We start from the raw sequence: 17,125 nt of genomic DNA on the forward strand, positions 1-17,125 counted from the left end.
CAGGTTCATGAAAAAAAGCCATGTGGCTTATATAAGATGTAAGAACCAACCAGGAAACAAAAATCCAGGAAGTCCAAGCTAAAAAACAATTAGAGAAATGCCAGATATAGGTGAAGGGGAGGAAGGCAGCAAATCACACTGCCACGTGTGTACCTATGCAACAATCTTGCATGTTCTTCACATGTACCCCAAAACCTAAAATGCAATTAAAAAATACAAAAATAAATAAAAAAATAAATAAAAAATAAAAAACAATTAGAGTTAGCAAGTCATTACAAACTTTGATCGAAAGCTTCAAACTCCACACTGAGCCTGGATACTTAAAGGTATTTTTGTTGGAAAAAGGTTCTTATAAGAACTCTGTGATTCCTGAGGTTTCTTTCCAACCCCTGAAACTTGAATAGTTGCTAAATTTAGCTAAGAAGAAATTAGTGAGTAAATTAGTGTCGGTAAAAAATCAGTGTAAGTTAGTAGAGAAGGTACATGTTTTATAAGTACATTAACTTTCAGGTCAGGGAAGTGGATGGAAACCTGGCTAAAGCGCTGGAAGTTTAAGGCATGGATGGGCCTTAGGTCTGCAACTGACCAACATTGAGAACTCACCCAAGTTTCACTACTACAAGTCTCAATTTGCACATTTTACCATAAAAATACTATAGCAGTTTTTCCCAGTTTTCCCTATTGGTAAGAATCACAAACATTTTCAAAATTTCACAAAAATTTATTAAAATTTCAGGCTTAGACTAGACTCATTGAATCAGAATCTTCAGGAGAGCAACCCAGAAATTAATATGTTTATCAAATACCACAGGTGATTTGTTTCAGAATGGTTGTTGATAATTGCTGCTTAAATAATACTTCGACTCTTCTCAATCTCAAAATCTATTTAAATCTTAGTTGAAATAATAGCTACTCTTAAACAGATTAATGTAGAAATGGATTAATAAATAAATAATTTATCAAAGTTATCAGTCTTAAAAATGACAGATGTTGTTGTAAGCTTTATTTAGTCTATGGTATACTAAAAGAGTCATCAATTTGATAGTATATCCTAACTAGCAGGAAAGAAAATGACAGGTATAGAACTTTGTGGAAATAAAGTAACTATAGTATCCCCAAACCATTCTAGTTCAATGGATGAAAATATCACCAGTAATAAGCAAAGAAAGTATTACATTTACACAGATTTTCTTCAGAATGCAACTACCTTCACATTTATGTTTCCTCATATTTATTAGTGTTTAATATGCTACATTAAAGTAGTATGTTTTTTGTTGTGTTTTATTTTGTTTTGTGGCAGGATCTCACTCTGTTGCCCAGGCTGGAGTACAGTGGCACAATCTTAGCTTACTGCAACCTCTGCCTCCTGGGTTCAAGCAACTCTCCCTCCTCAGCCTCCTGAATAGCTGGAATTACAGGCACACACCACCGTGCCTGACTAATTTTTTGCATTTTTGCTAGAGACGGGGTTTCACCATATTGGCAAGGCTAGTCTTAAACTCCTCGCCTTAAGAGATCCGCCCACCTTAGCCTCTCAAAGTGCTGAGATTATAGGCTTGAGCCATAAACTAGTATTTAATATACTTATGAGAATAAATACATTCTATTATTCATACTATTAAAAGTAACAAATTGAAGCCAAAATCAGGTAGCCCACCACACAAGGTTAGAATTAGAATTCCACTCATCTAACTCTCAATTCAGTGTTTCCTCCAACTTAATTTTATTTTACCAAGAAGTAATAACTTATCTATATTTACGTACATTTGACAATTTCCAAAATGAAAGGTTTCTTTTAAGTATCATTAGGTATGCAGTGTGTTATCAGCAACAATGTTGATGGTGTGCCCACTGTAAGTTAAGGCACATGTTCATCTTCCTTAGAGAATTGGAACCACACTGTGGTATACAGCTGATGAGTAAAAATACTAATCTCCTCAGCACAACTAGTGAATATTAAATACAGGCATACTGCATTTTGTTGCACTTCATTTCATTTCACTTTTCAGCTATGGCATTTTTTACAAATTGAAGGTCTGTGGCAACCCGGTGTCCAGCAAGACTGTAAGCACCACTTTTCCAACAGCATGTGCCCGTTCTGTGTCTCCATGTCACGTTTTGCTAATTCTTGTATTATTTCATGCCTTTTCATTATTATTATATCCACTATAGTAATCAATGATCAGGGACCTCTGATGTTACTATCGTCATTGTTTTGGGGTTCCAGGAACCACACCCATCCATGGCAGTGAACTTAATCAATTAAGTGTTGCTTGTGTTCTGACTGCTCCACTTACCCACCGTTCTTTCATCTCTCTCCTTCTCCTCAGGCCTCCCTATTCCTTGAGACTCAATATTGAAATCAGGCCAGTTAATAACTCTACAATGACTTCTACATGTTCAAGTGAAAGAAAGAGTCATACATCTCTCACTTTAAATCAAAAGCTAGAAATAATTAAGCTTAGAAAAGAAGGCTTGTTGAAAGCCAAGACAGGCTGAAAGCTAGGCCTCTGTGCCAAACAATTAGCCAAGTTGTGAATGCAAAGAAAAAGTTCTTGAGGGAAATTAAAAGTGCCACTGCAGTAAATACATGAATGATGAGAAAGCAAAACAGTCTGATTGTTGATATAAAGAAAGTTTGAGTTCTCTGGATAGACGATCAAAGCAGTCACAACATTTCCTTAAGCAAAAGCCTGATCCAGAGCAAGGTCCTAAGTTTCTTCAATTCTATGAAGGCTGAGAGAGATGAGGAAGCTGTGGGAAAAACAAAACACTTTGAAGCTAGCAGAAGTTGGTTCCAAAGATTTAAAAAGAAGCCATCTCAACAGCAAAAAAGGTACAAAGTGAAACAGCAAGTGCTAATGTAGAAGCAGCAGCAAGTTACCCAGAAGATCTAGCTAAGATCACTGATGAAGGCAGCTAACTGGAAAACCAACTTTTAATGTAGAGGAAAGAGCCTTATATTGGAAGAAGATACCACCTAGGACTTCCATAGCTAAAGAAGACAAGTCAATGCCTGGCTCTAAAGCTTCAAAGGACAGGCTGACTCTTGTTAGGGGCTGATGCAGCTGGTGACTTTAAGTTGAAGTCAGTGCTCATTTACCATTCCAAAAGTCCTACGGTCCTTAAGAATTATGCTAGATCTATTTTTCCTGTGCTCTATAAATGGAATAACAAAGCACAACATATTTACAGCATATTTAGTAAATATTTACAGCATGATTTACTAAATATTTTAAGCCCCCTGTTGAGGCCTACTGCTCAGAAAACAAAAGAGATTTCCATCATAATCTTACTTCTTATTGAAAATGCACCTGGTTCCCCATGAGCTCTGATGGAGATGTACAAGGAGATTAATGTTTTCATGATGCATAGCACAACATCCATTCTGTAGCCCATAAATCAAGGAGGAATTTTAATTTTCAAGTCTTATTATTTAAGAAATACATTGTGTAAGGCTACATCTACCATAGACAGTAATTCCTCTGATGGATCTGGGAAAAGTACATTGCAAATGAAATGAATGAAAAGTAAACTAAAAATGCCTTCACCATTCTAGATGCCATTAGAACATTCGTGATCCATGGGAGGAGGTCAAAATATCAATATTAATGGAAGTTTGAAAGAAGTAGATTCCAAACATAATGAATGACTTTGAGGTATTCAAGACTTCAGTGGAGTAAGTAACTGCGGATGTGGTAGAACTATGAAGAGAACTAGAATTAGAAGTGGAGCCTAAAGATGTGACTGAATTGCTACAACTTTATGATAGAATTTGAATGCATGATGAGTTGTTTCTTACAGATGAGCAAAGAAGATGATTTCTTGAGATGAAAGCTACTCCTGGTGAAGATGCTGTCAACATTGTTGAAATGGCAACAAAGGATTTAGAATATTACATAAACTTTAGTTGGGAAAGCAGCCACAGGGTTTGACAGTATTGACCCCAATTTTGAAATAAGTTCTACTATAGGTAAAATGCTATCAAACAACCTCTCATGCTACAGAGAAATCTGTCATAAAAGGAAGAGTCAATTGAAACAGATGATTTCCTGAATTTTGGAGCAGTGGAGAAGACTCTGATATGGGTGTGGGGAGGATGATGAAGGGTCCAATATAAGAAAAACTAGGTTGCAAATGCCCATAGATTATTCAAATAGAAATGGCTGTGTCCAGAACTGAGTTTCAAACCAGGAAATAATTAGGACAACTTGAATAAAGTCCATCAAATGTCACAAATACAATTAAAGGCTTAGAGAAGTAGATCTCAGGAGAAACAAATTCAAGATATATTTTGTACTTCATTGTGACTACAGTTAAACATATGTTGTATACTTGAAAATTGCTAACAGAGTAGACTTAAAGTGTTCTCACCACAAAAAAAAAGATGTTAAGTACGTGAGGTAATGCATACGTTAAATAGCTTTATTTACTCATTTCACATATATGCCTATATCAAAACATCATGCTGTATATCATAAGTACATGTAAGTTATACTTGTCAATTTAAAAAATAAAAAGTTAAAAAATAAAAGCAGATCTAAAAAGAATAAAATAAGTTACAATTATATATCCCACATAGAGTCACACAGGATCTTGGAATTAGAACTAGCATCCTAGTTCACTGACATTCCAGCTTTTCTCTTGACATAGAAATAAATTCCTTCCCCCTTTCCCCTATGTATCTGAGGAAGTAGCAAGAAGACACAGAAGTCATTCAATTATTCTTTTTTTTTTTTTTTTTTTTTTTTGAGACCAAATCTTGTTCTGTCGCCAGGATGGAGTACAGCGTTGTGATCTCGGCTCATTGCAACCTCCACCTCTCAGGTTTAAGTGATTCTCCCACCTCAGCCTCCTGAATAGCTGGAACTACAGGTGTACTTTACCAGGCACAGCTAATTTTTGTATTTTTAGTACAGATGGGGTTTCACCATGTTGGCCAGGATGGTCTCAATTTATTGACCTCATGATCTGCCCACCTCAGCTTCCCAAAGTGCTGGGATTACAGGTGTGATCCACTGCGCCCTGCCTTAATTATTCTTAAGCACATTGATGTCTTACTAAGTTACTATGTCCTCTTATGAACAGAACTTGATGTAAAGTTTAAACTAGAGCATGAAAAAATGCAAAATACTAGAACAAGGTTTGTGAAAATGTTCTGAAACTTTCTTGCTGGAAGAGTTGGGCAGTAAGTGGATATTTCTTCTATATTCTACTTGCCAGTTAAATTTGCATAATTAACAAAGCTGGAGAAATAGATTGGAAGCGATAACTTTGTTGCAGAAATTGCACTGCCAAGAGGAATCTCATTACCTCTTGGCTTGGTGTTTGAGAAAAATCCAGTCCAGCTGACAAAATGAAGTTGAGCGAGACACTCAACTAAAGATTGTAAATGCACTAGTCTCGGCGTGGTTTTCCAAATGTAATCTTCTACTCTCAGACAAAGAACTTAACTGTTCACTAATGAAGTGCAGGTGTATGTGAACAATTGGAATGAAGAGAAAAGCTGCCCCAAAGTGAAAAGAAATGCCTAAAACTGAATGGTAAGACTATATGCAGGGGGTTACATTCATTTGTTCAGGAAATATCTATTGAGTTCTTATCTACCTTTTGCCAGGCAATGTGCTGACTGCTGCGAAGTCTATCACAACCACTAAAACTGTTCTCTTCTCAAGATTTATGCAAGATGAAAGAAAGAGCAGGGAGAGAAAACAAAAAACATTGGGTAATGAGAAAGAGAAATACATAAAAGAAGAGGAAGAGAAGTGAGACTGAGGGAGAAAAAAGAGAAGGAAGTTGAAGGAGAAACAGAACGAAAAGTTATCATTTACATACAGCTTCAACATACTTCAGGCCCATATTATACCTCATCAATTGCAATAAATCCTTCAAACAGTGTTTCTCACATTCATTGAACGTTGTTGTCGCTGAAGCTCTAGAAGGTAAAACTTACAATGAGAATTTGCATGCTAATACTTTACTTAAGAGGTTCCAGGCCAGGAGGCAAGGACAGTGAGGAAACAACAGGAGTAAAGCAAAGAAAATATGAGGGAATGCTGTGTGATATGTCATCGTGCTGACTACCATTTACCATCAAACCACAACGATACATAGTGATCACTCGGCAGATCTGTGTTTTTGGTAGGATTTCAAAAGGAAATTGTACATGATAAAAATCTCCAGGGACATTGTGAATGGCCTGGCTTCCTCCTAAATCTTGTTTCTCATTGGTCAAGGTTCACTCCACAGGGAGCTAAGCTCCCTACACTTCCACATTGTATCCTCCAGATTACAGCATCCAGCCTCTCAGCTGCTACTCAAGGAAGCCAGATCCCAGACACCATAACATGTTGTTTCATCTAAGTTTGTAAGCGGACTGGCAACATCTTTAACAGTCTAGGAAGGGAGATGAGACAGTGAAACCACAGAGTATGAGCCAAGGACAAGAAAGAAGGTGGTAACAGGAGGGTGAGAAGGTACACAAAGCTTGAATTCAGTGCCAGCAATTTTTATGTGGCAGATAACTGTTCCCAGTGCTGGGAAGATGTGGTCCTTAACCTCAGACTTGCACAGCAGCAAGGTGACCAGGATGCATAAACAAGCAATTCCCATGCAGTGAGACAAAGTGCTGTAGTGGCTGAGAAGCAGAGGTACCTGTGTCATCTCAAAGAACTCCCAGAACAGATACTTCCTAAGCTGGGGTTATCCAGGTGACAGGTCTGAGCCAGGGAGTAAATGTGTGAGGCTGAGAAATAAAGGAGACTATATGATAGTGGGCAGTGGGCAGACAGAGATGAGCTCCAAAGCCCTAGACTGTGAATGATGTTCAGCATCACTGGAGCTCCAAATGCTGGACAGGAATGGAGAGTTAACAGTTCAAGTATTACCATCTCATGATCTGCTCATCATGAAGCCTAAGACCATAGCCTATAATTCTGCTTCTCTACCCTAAATTCATAGTTCTTACCTTCAGCTCCCCCATATTCATGGCCAGCTTTCCACTTCTGTGTCTTTACACATGGCCTGTTTCCTCTGGGATTCTGTCCCTTTCACATGAACACCTGTTTAAACCATGCGCTTCCTTTAAGGCTCAGGTAAAAGTTTTCTCATCCCCAAACCTACACTATGCCCCCACAGCTCACTGGTTTAATCTCTTTCTACCTAAAATTCCCATTTTCTCTTAAGGTACTTTTCTCATTTCAATAGTTATTTATTTAACTGGCTCATCTCCCCTCCTAGACCGCTAAAGAGATCAAAATTAACCCTGATAGAAATAAACAATTTTAAACCATTCATGGCTTCTATAAACTTTTTTTCTCTTTGAAACAACAGAGGGATATACTTATTGAAATCACTTAGAAATCAACTGGCATTGCCTTGGCCCAAGACTACTAGGCAAAGCTCCCATTTCAGTCCAGGCTGATCTCTCTGGCCCAGTAATGCTCCTAGTTTCTTTCTCCTTTGTTTTCCTCCCCAGTCTTTCCCCATGGGCCATTTCCCTCACTCAGGATCCTTATACCTTCTATTTTGTCTGATTGCAGTCTGGGCTCTCAGAGCCACCTAGCTTTGGCATGGAATGCTGACATCCAGGTTGCAGACAATTTTGGTCTGATTAACAGTCAAACAATTCCTTTCTCTGTGCTATCTGAAAAACAAAAAGAATTCAATCAAACTCAACATATCATTCTGTTTTGTTTAAGAGTTTCCATTTTGAATTCAAGAAACATATGCTATTTGCTTTTCACATGAAGAGTACTGGCCCTTGGGAATACAAAGAAGAATGTCAAGCATGACTTTTAAGGGCCTTTATAGCCAAATGAGTGATAAATACTATTATAACAATAATTAGAAATCAGGCAGAAGTATTGTCTTACAGGAGTATTAACTTAGTGCTATAGGATTAGAAAAGCTGAACTATTACTGGTAAAACCATTGGCAAAATCCAAATTCATATCTAGTTCTAGGTCATTCACGATCTCCCTCCTTCACAATGCTACATGCAACACACAGTAGTGAATTCTCAATTTAGTCATGTTATCTTTGAAGGAATATATAACACATTTCACATGTGTTCTTCCTCTTCAAATTAAACAGGACTCACACATCGTTCAAAAAAGAAATTTTTTCCATAAGCCGTTTATTTTTCCCAGAGCCACCTCTACTCAGTGCTAGGCTTTCTCCTCAAATATCCTGCCTGTTTCATTTGTCCACGGCAGCTTTCTCCTGTTCTTGTTTAATAAGATGCATTATACCTTGAGCTAAATAAATTAGGAAATTTTTAACGTTAAGAACAGTCTGATAATTTAATGAACACATAAAAGTAGAAACTCTTCAGTATTTTTTCTAAGCCCATTAATTCAATAAACATTTGCTATATAACACTAAGATAAGTTTGTTACACTTGATTTAAAAAATGAACTAAACTTAGATACAAATGCAATCAAACAGAACCTTTAGATACCAATCTCACTTTGATCGCTTTCCGACTTTGTGTTCCCTTTTGTTCCTTTTCTAAACTCTTCCCAGCATCACACTTATAGAGAGAATATTTGAACTATGTATGTATATATATGCCTTATAAAGTCTATGTTTGCCTCTGCAAAAGCTGGGGATTTAAAGATGGAACACATACCGTTACTTTCATCAACTCTTCTACTTCCTTCCATTTACAGACAACAGTTTGGAAAAGAAGGTTGCTTATACCCAGCCTAGGTAGTGTCACATGCTAAGTACTCTCGCTCAAGAAGAAGATGGAGTTCACATTAGCGATCTGGAGCATCTGTGGGTCTAGGACCCTGCATCAATAACCCAGGTAGAAATGGCTTTCAAGTCCTAAACTCTTAGACAGTGGATAGGCTCAAAATATAAGCAGAGATAATGCAGCCTAATGGAAATAAACGATCCCTAAGAGTTTGCCTTAATAAGTTTCTTCCTCCTTCCCTCCTGCTCTCCTCTTCCCTATTTCCTCTTCCTTCTCCCTGCTCCATTCTCCCTCTTCTTGTACTCCTCTTCCTCCTTCTCTTCTTCCTCCTCCTTTTTCTTCCTCCTTCGTCACTCCTTCTCCTATCCCTCCTTCTTTTTCTCCCTCCACTTCTGTTCCTCCTTCTTCTTGCTAAAAACACAGGAGTAACTACTTGTCTTCCCCCATGTCATTCCCTCCCCTCTCTATACCTTTTCATCACCACCTGTGTCATTGTGAAGAATCCAGAGATCTGTGTGTTAATAATATTTTGTGCTACCCTTTGCTGACTTTCTTTCATACCTATGATTACAATAATTGAAGAGGTTTCCAAGATAGAAAGATTACAAGCCAAGAACATTATCTCTCTTGGCCTCATGTGAACTGTCTTCAAATATCCTGCTGTTGATTAGCAAAGGTTATTTTATTCCATTAACTCTGCTTCTCTCTTAGCATAAAGCAAGAGAAAATTCTATAAGCCCGCTTAAACAGTCTCATTGCTTCTCTAAGGCTTGACATCAAGGGAAGTTCTTAGTGTGCTACTTTCCTGACCTTATTCTCACACACAAAAAAACTTTATTGACTTTAAAGCCAATTTCTAAAGACAGGTGAAAGATATTTCCAGTCATTCAAATGATGGTGAAATATCTCCTCCAATTGCTCTTTAAGATATCAGCTCAGAATATATTACATTATTTCATAACTCAGAAACTTCCTGGATAATCAGATACATTTGCACATAGGATAGGAAAACTCAATGATAATTTGCTCAGCATACTAATGTTTTTACAAGCTTAAATATAGTCAATATGAGATTTCCTTTCTGTTTAAAAATCTACAGTAAGGAAAAAAAGGCTGTGATAGGTACCCATATTCTCAAAAACAAAGTCTTACTCCAGAATAGCATAGAAGGCCTACTTTTCCACTGTCATTGTAACTTCCTTTACCCTGAGCTCTCTTCACACCAGTGCACAGGCCACCACTTAACACAAACCTTTCCATTTCTTCCCATGTGTTCTCCTGCAACTTAGAACATGCTTATAGACTCTCCAAACTCGTTTTAAATATCACCTGTATGAAGATTACTCTTGGGCATCAACAAATGGTTTTAACCATGTTAGTAATCATCAAAAGACTTAAGTCACTGTAGCATACTTATTTAATAGTTCAATTATTATTACAACTAAGAGCCTATGAATTACTTGGGGACACCCTTATGACAGATGCACTTTGGTGCATAGACTAACTCACAACAGGCACATAATTTTAAAACAAATAAATGTTTGACTGTCATGTAATTTTACTCATCAAATCAACATATTCAAAATCAAAGTATTGAACTGGAAGAATGGTACATTAATGTGGTTCACCACATTTCCTTCAAAGTCGGAATTAAAACCCAGAACCCCAAATATATCAAGTCTCCAAATACTCCTCATGATATTGTTTGGCTGTGTCCCCACCCAAATCTCATCCTGAATTGTAACTCCCATAATTCCCACATGATGTGGGAAGGACCCAGTGGGAGATAATTGAATCAGGGAGGTGGTTTCCCCATCCTGTTCTCGTGGTAGTGAATAAGTCTCATGAGATCTGATGGTTTTATAAGGGGACAGTCTTTTTGCTCAGCTCTCTTTCTTTCTTGTCTGATGCCATGTAAGATGTGCCTTTTGCCTTCTGCCATGATTGTGAGGCCTTCCCAGCCATGTGGAACTGTGAGTTCACTAAACTTATTTTTCTTTATTAATCACCCAGTGTCAGATATGTCTTTATCAGCAGCATGGAAACCGACTAATATAGTAAATTGGAACTGGAAGAGTCTGGTGTTGCAGCAAAAATACCCAGAAAAATGGATATGACTTTGGAATTGGGTAACAGGCAGAGGTTGGAACAGTTTGGAGGGCACAGAAGAAGACAGAGAAATGGGGAAAGGTTGGAACTTCCTAGAAAGTAGTTGAATGGCTTTGAGCAAAATGCTGATAATGATATGGACTATGAAATCAAGGCTGAGGTGGTCTCAGATGAAGATGAGGAATTTGTTGGAAACTAGAGTAAAGGTGACTCTTGCTATGTTTTAGCAATGAGACTGCTGGCATTTTGCCCCTGCCCTAGATTTGTGGAATTTTGAACTTGAGGGAGAAGATTTAGCGTATCTGGCAGAAGAAATTTCTAAGCAGCAATGCATTCAAGAATTGACCTGAGTGCTGTTAAAAGCATTCAGTTTTAAAAGGGAAACAGTATGAAAGTTCAGAAAATTTGCAACCTGATTACACAATAGAAAAGAAAAACCCATTTTCTGAGGAGAAGTTCAAGCCCACTGCAGGAATTTGCATAAGTAATGAGAAGTCAAATGTTAATTGCCAAGACAATGGAAAAAATGTCTCCAGGGCATGACAGAGAATTTTGCAGCAGCCCGACCCCCCATCACAGACCCAGAAAATTGTTTCATGGGTCTGGCCCAGGGCTCCCCTACTGTGTGCAGCCTCAGGGCTTGGTGGCCTGCATCCCAGTCACTCTAGCCAAGGCTAAAAGGGGCCAAGGTATAGCTCAGGCCATGGCTTTAGAGGGTGCAAGCCCCATGCCTTGGTAGCTTCCATGTGCTGTTGAGCCTGTGGGTGCACAGAAGTCAAGAATTAAAGTTTGGGAACCTCTGCCTAGATTTCAGAGGATGTATGGAAATTCCTGGATGTCCAGGTAAAAGTTTGCTGCAGGCTGGGGGTCCTCATGGAGAACCTCGGATAGGGCAGTGCAGAAGGGAGATGTGAGTTGAAGCCCCCACAATGAGTCCCCACTGAGGCACTGCCTACTGGAGCTGTGAGAAAAGGGCCACCATCCTCCAGACCCCAGAATGATAGATCCACCAATAGCTTGCACTGTGTACCTGGAAAAGCCACAGACACTCAACACCAGTCAGTGAAAGCAGCCAGGAGGGAGGCTGTATCCTACAAAGCCATAGGAGAAGCTGCCCAAGACCATGGGAACCCATCTCTTACATCAGCGTGACCTGGATGTGAGACATGACAACAAAGGAGATTATTTTAGAGCTTTAAGATTTGACTGCCTTACTCAATTTCAGACTTGAATGGGGCCTGTAGACTCTTTGCTTTGCAATTTCTCCAATTTGGAATGAGTGTATTTACCCAATGCCTGTACCCACACTGTATCTGGGAAGTAACTAACTTGCTTTTGATTTTACAGGCTCATAAGTGGAACTGACTTGCCTTGTCTTAGATGATACTTTGGACTGCGGACTTTTGAGTTAATGGTGAAATGAGTTAATACTTTAGGGACCCGTTGGGAAGGCATCATTGGTTTTGAAATGTAAGGACATGAGATTTGGGAGGGTCCAGGGACAGAATGATTTGGCTGTATCTCCACTCAAATCTCATCTTGAATTGAAGCTCCCATAATTCCTATGTATTGTGGGAGGGCCCTGTGTGAGACAGTTGAATCATGGGGCTATTTCCCCCATACTGTCCCGATGATAGTGAATAAGTTTAATGAGATCTGATGGTTTTATAAGGGGAAACCCCTTTCGCTTGGCTCTCATTCTCTCTTGTCTGCCACCATGTAAAGTATGCCTTTTTGCCTTCTGCCATGACTGTGAGGCCTCCCCAGCCATGTAGCCATGTGGAACTGTAAGTCCATTAAAACTCTTTCTCTTTATAAATTACCTAGTCTCAGGTATGTCTTTATCAGCAGCAGGAAAACGACTATACAACTTAGCATTTCAGGATATATGCACTTATGTGCTCATGTACTCTTAATGCCAACTCTGAGATCAGAATGATGAAGACAATCTTATTAGTGCAGAGGGGGTAACTAATGTATTTAATAATTCATAGCTAAATTGTGTTCCATTTTTAATATGATAACAAATAGTGAATCTAAATTATATATATTTTAGAAAATTCAATGAATGTTCTGTTCCATGACAACCACACCCAAAAAGTTTTCCTGATTTTTAAATATAGTTTATTGTTTTTATTAATTTTACTTCACCATATGAATATATGGCATATCTACTTCTATGCCACTTCACTTCATATTTGTTGATATCCTAGTCCTTAGGCCACATTGTCAAAAATGAAATAAATTTGCCCTGATCTTTATTCGATTTTGAAGGTGCATTCCTTGGTTCATGTTTTACTTTCTGAAAAATGACTGTTGAATGCAAACTGAATGGCTTTAATTTATTTGAGAAAAGGTGAGAAGAAAGTGGTCTTACCAAATTCAAGCTTTTATTCTATAGGTAAGCATCACTTTTGCTGCTGCTTCTTACTTATAAAAGAGAAACACTATTCTCTTTAAAACAACAAATGTTGAACAAAATCATAAATAGTCCTCTACATTTTCATTCCCAATTCTATTGGTTTGGCTAATATTACTGGAAATACTTACATTGATTGTTACAGTACTATTATGGCTGCATTTAAAACACCACATAAAGACTGAACAATGGTATCAACTAAATATGCCATGGCTGTTACTACACTGTCCTGCAAACACTATGAATTGAAGTTCAATGAGGAACAAGACATAGCCGAAAATAAGTCATCAACAGAGCCATATCAATATCAGGATTTAGCTTCAGCATTCAGCCTAGGCCAAGAGATTTAGAGACTCTTGGGACGGGATTAGCATTTTTTAAAATTACTATTATTATTATTATTATTATTATTATGGCATATAGCGGTTATATTGCATTCTATTACATGAAGGATCCATGGAAATTGTTCGTTTTTCCCCCCAAGATTTTGAATTTCTCTAAGATCAGGTTCTTAGAATCAGAGCAGCAAAATCACAGTGGATGATGAGGTTTTGCAGGGAAGAAAAGTCAAGCAATCATACTACAGAGTGAATAGAGAATGAGTATACTTGAGTCTAGGGGAAAATTAGCCTTGTTGAGATGTCAATAGTGACTGACAAAGAAATTTCCAAAGTCAATGCTACTAAAATGTGTTCTCCCTCCAAAGTATTAATATCTAACATAATAACAATAATAGTGTTAATAATTTGATGTTCACAGAAACTGAAGTGCTAAAAATGTTTCCAATTTTGGCCTTTATTATTACATTAAAAATATTTATATTAAAAATATTTATATTTTTCTTACGTCACTGGACAAAAGCTCACAGGTTCTTAACAATAAAAATTCAATTGTTCCCTTGTGTTTAATGGGGGCCAAGAAGAAATTCTCATTCCAGATTTGTCACGGTATATCTATAAATGATAAACGGTAAGAAGTGAAAGCATTTATAAGAAAGGAAAGTAATGGGGGAACAATCCTGCTGCTTCACTTCCACACAAGAGCAAAATAAAACCTTTGATAACTGCTAAGATAAATAGTAAGCTATACAATGCCATTATGGCAGCTGTGCTGTGTTATCCACCATAGTTTTACTCATTGTATTCAGCTCTGTATAGGAGTAAATCGTCATGTTACATACCTATGTATTTACATCCAGGTCCCACATCTAGCCTCTCCCCCTGAGAACTGAGCTATCAGACTTAAGGCTTTCTAAGTACTTTCTGTTTTCCTGTGAACCCAGATATTAATTTCCAAGTGTGCTTTGGCCTAAGACATTTTCCTCCTCTTTAGGTGCTTGGAGCAGATTGTACCGGGGCTTGAAATGTTGCTTACTCTGCAATTAACACCACTTCTCTATTCCACTCGCCACCCCCCCCCCCGCACTATGTAAGTATCTAATTCCCAATTCTAGAACACCAGACTTCCACTTTCTTCCTAATTATAATCTTCCTCCCATTAAGTTTCCATTTAAAAAGCTAGAAAGACTAAGCCTGAAGAAACTTTAGAAATAGGTGATCCATAAGAAAAGCTATTTTTACAAAAGAAACATTAGAAAGATGAAAATGTCAATAGCAGATTAACAGTTGAGGCAGAAAAGCAGGTAGTTCATACCGCATCAATTCTGTACAAGTTTTATTTATATGTTTACCCCTGAAGACCCAAGAACAGTAGATGGTAGTCAAAGAAAAGAAGAGAGGAGCCGGAATGGAAAGATCACCAAAGTTTCAAAAAACAATCTGGAGCTTTTTTATCTAAATTCTGTTCCTACAAATTCAGAGGAATATCTATAGTCATGTTTTGTCCTGAAATAGAAAGTGTTTAAGTTGTAATTTTCCAAAGTGAAATTAGAGAAGGAAGAACTTCAACCATTACTTTGAAAAATAGCTGTAGCCCTTTCAATGTGCCCTTTTAGCACCAGTTGTTGAAGCAAAACACTAAGCATTCTGTAAGAACCATCCCATAAGGTACCTTATCTGAAGCTCTGGTCGCAGATGCCTGTGAGCTCTGCAAAATGGCATCTGCAGATGCCTCCGTTGCCAAAAACCAAAGACATCCAGCATGAAAAGCTTTATAGAATTAAAGAGATGCATTACCATAGCAAGAACATTTGTATCTTGCCTTCCTAACTAAAGTCCACGGTGGAAATGTGTCCTCGTACCTGGCAAGCCCAAGGAAACAGTCCCACCTTCACCACGTCTGCAGGAGGTACTGCTTGTGTTCTCCAGTGTGGTTAGAACAGGCCACAAAGTCTTCTAGAATGGAAGCATCACTGTCTACTCACGACTTCTCAAGCAATTGACTTACATAAATCTGAACGAGTTTCCCAGTCTCTAAATATTATCATTATCTGCTCTCTGAAACAAATGCACTATTGCTGTGTTACACCCTCCAATCAGAGAGCTTACCATAGAGGAAGCAACTATTTCCGCTTCTCCAGAAAAAAATAAAATTTGGTGACAAAACACTGGATCCTTGACATTTGAAAAAGGTATGTTTGTAGAAATTCCTACACTTATAAATTCACATACATAAAAAAAAATCCTTTGAGCAAAAAATTTTTTAAAAAATTCTATTCATTCCTTACTGACTCATTCCTGGTATACCAGATCCTTAGCTTGTCGCATTCATCTGTATTACACGCGCTAGCTACATTTTCTCATTTAACTTTCACAATGACCCTTTGGAGACATATATTATTTTTGCTACTATTTTCAACTATCCCAACTGTTAGAAGTAGAAGAACTTAGGGGTGGTTTACAAATGGTCAACAAAATAAATATTAAATTTGTGAATGCTAAGTGTCAGTTACTTCAAGAAGAATACTAGGAGAGTTGGAGAGATTTTCCTTCCAACCGGCAGTGCACCATCTGCCCCGGAACTGGCTGCCTACCTTCCTTGGCCCTCAGTGCGGCAACTGCTGGTATGCTCTGGGCACAGTACACCTCCCGGGTCTGGATCCCACCGCCACACACGGGTCCCGTCACATGCCAGTGGGGATCCTGCTGCTCGAGGAGGAGAGAGACTTGGCATTCTTTCCATTCAGTGGTTCTCCAGGAATACCTGTTTGGTTTGGTTTATTTAAAAGAAGAAGAAGAAGTAAGAAAAATATACAACTCTAAGGAAAACTTAAGTCATGACATCAACAGGCATAATCTGTCTTTCTAGGACTAAATATTTGCCTGTGGATCAAGAAGTATGCTAGCTTTGAATTACTAAGTCCCTTTTATTTCCTAGAAAAAAAAAAAAAATCCAGCAGCCCATCATGATAATAGCACAGGATGACCGGACTAAAGGAAGGTGACATGGATAAACACTGAGCCTGTCTCAGCCTTGAAGCTGGAAGACAGTGAGGGAATAGAGAGAGGAGCTGGAAACCAAATGAGCCTAATTCTTGATAGCTGAACTTGTCATGGGGTTTCACTTCACAGATTTGCAGATGACTTTGTGTGAAACTTGGCTTTTCTTTCTTAATTAATATGACAGCGTGTGAATGTGTGAAGTTGTAAGTATATTATTTTACATAGAGATATCTCCAACTTTTCAATCTTCTTGATATAAGAAACTCTTTACCCATTTGACTTTTTGTCATTTGCATAAAAGTATATGTATTAAAAAATGAGTTAATACTGTGCCACTATATTTAACTAATACTTTTTTTACATACGCAGCCATGTGCTATATAAACTGATATAGGAATATGTCTCCCTAGTTTACAACTGGTTAATAAATACTTGAATACACACACACACACACACACACACACACACAAATAAGGGAGAAAACACAATGGAGTTTGTATATACTGTACAGAAAACAAAACAACTGCCACACTACTACATTCATACGTGGAGAAT

At 38.0% G+C, this 17,125-nt stretch overlaps 1 protein-coding gene across 1 annotated transcript in view; it reads right to left on the reverse strand.

Moving 5' to 3' along the window:
* Window positions 1-17,125, reverse strand: part of THSD7B (thrombospondin type 1 domain containing 7B) — a 569,933-nt gene that overhangs the window by 497,823 nt on the left and 54,985 nt on the right. The window contains exon 4 of the mRNA XM_037734459.1: window positions 16,162-16,331. Within this exon, the coding sequence (XP_037590387.1) occupies window positions 16,162-16,331 (170 nt within the window). The remainder of the gene's footprint in view (window positions 1-16,161; window positions 16,332-17,125) is intronic.

Source organism: Cebus imitator, unplaced genomic scaffold, assembly GCF_001604975.1.
Source record: "Cebus imitator isolate Cc_AM_T3 unplaced genomic scaffold, Cebus_imitator-1.0 Scaffold620, whole genome shotgun sequence".
Classification (NCBI taxonomy): Eukaryota; Metazoa; Chordata; class Mammalia; order Primates; family Cebidae; genus Cebus; species Cebus imitator.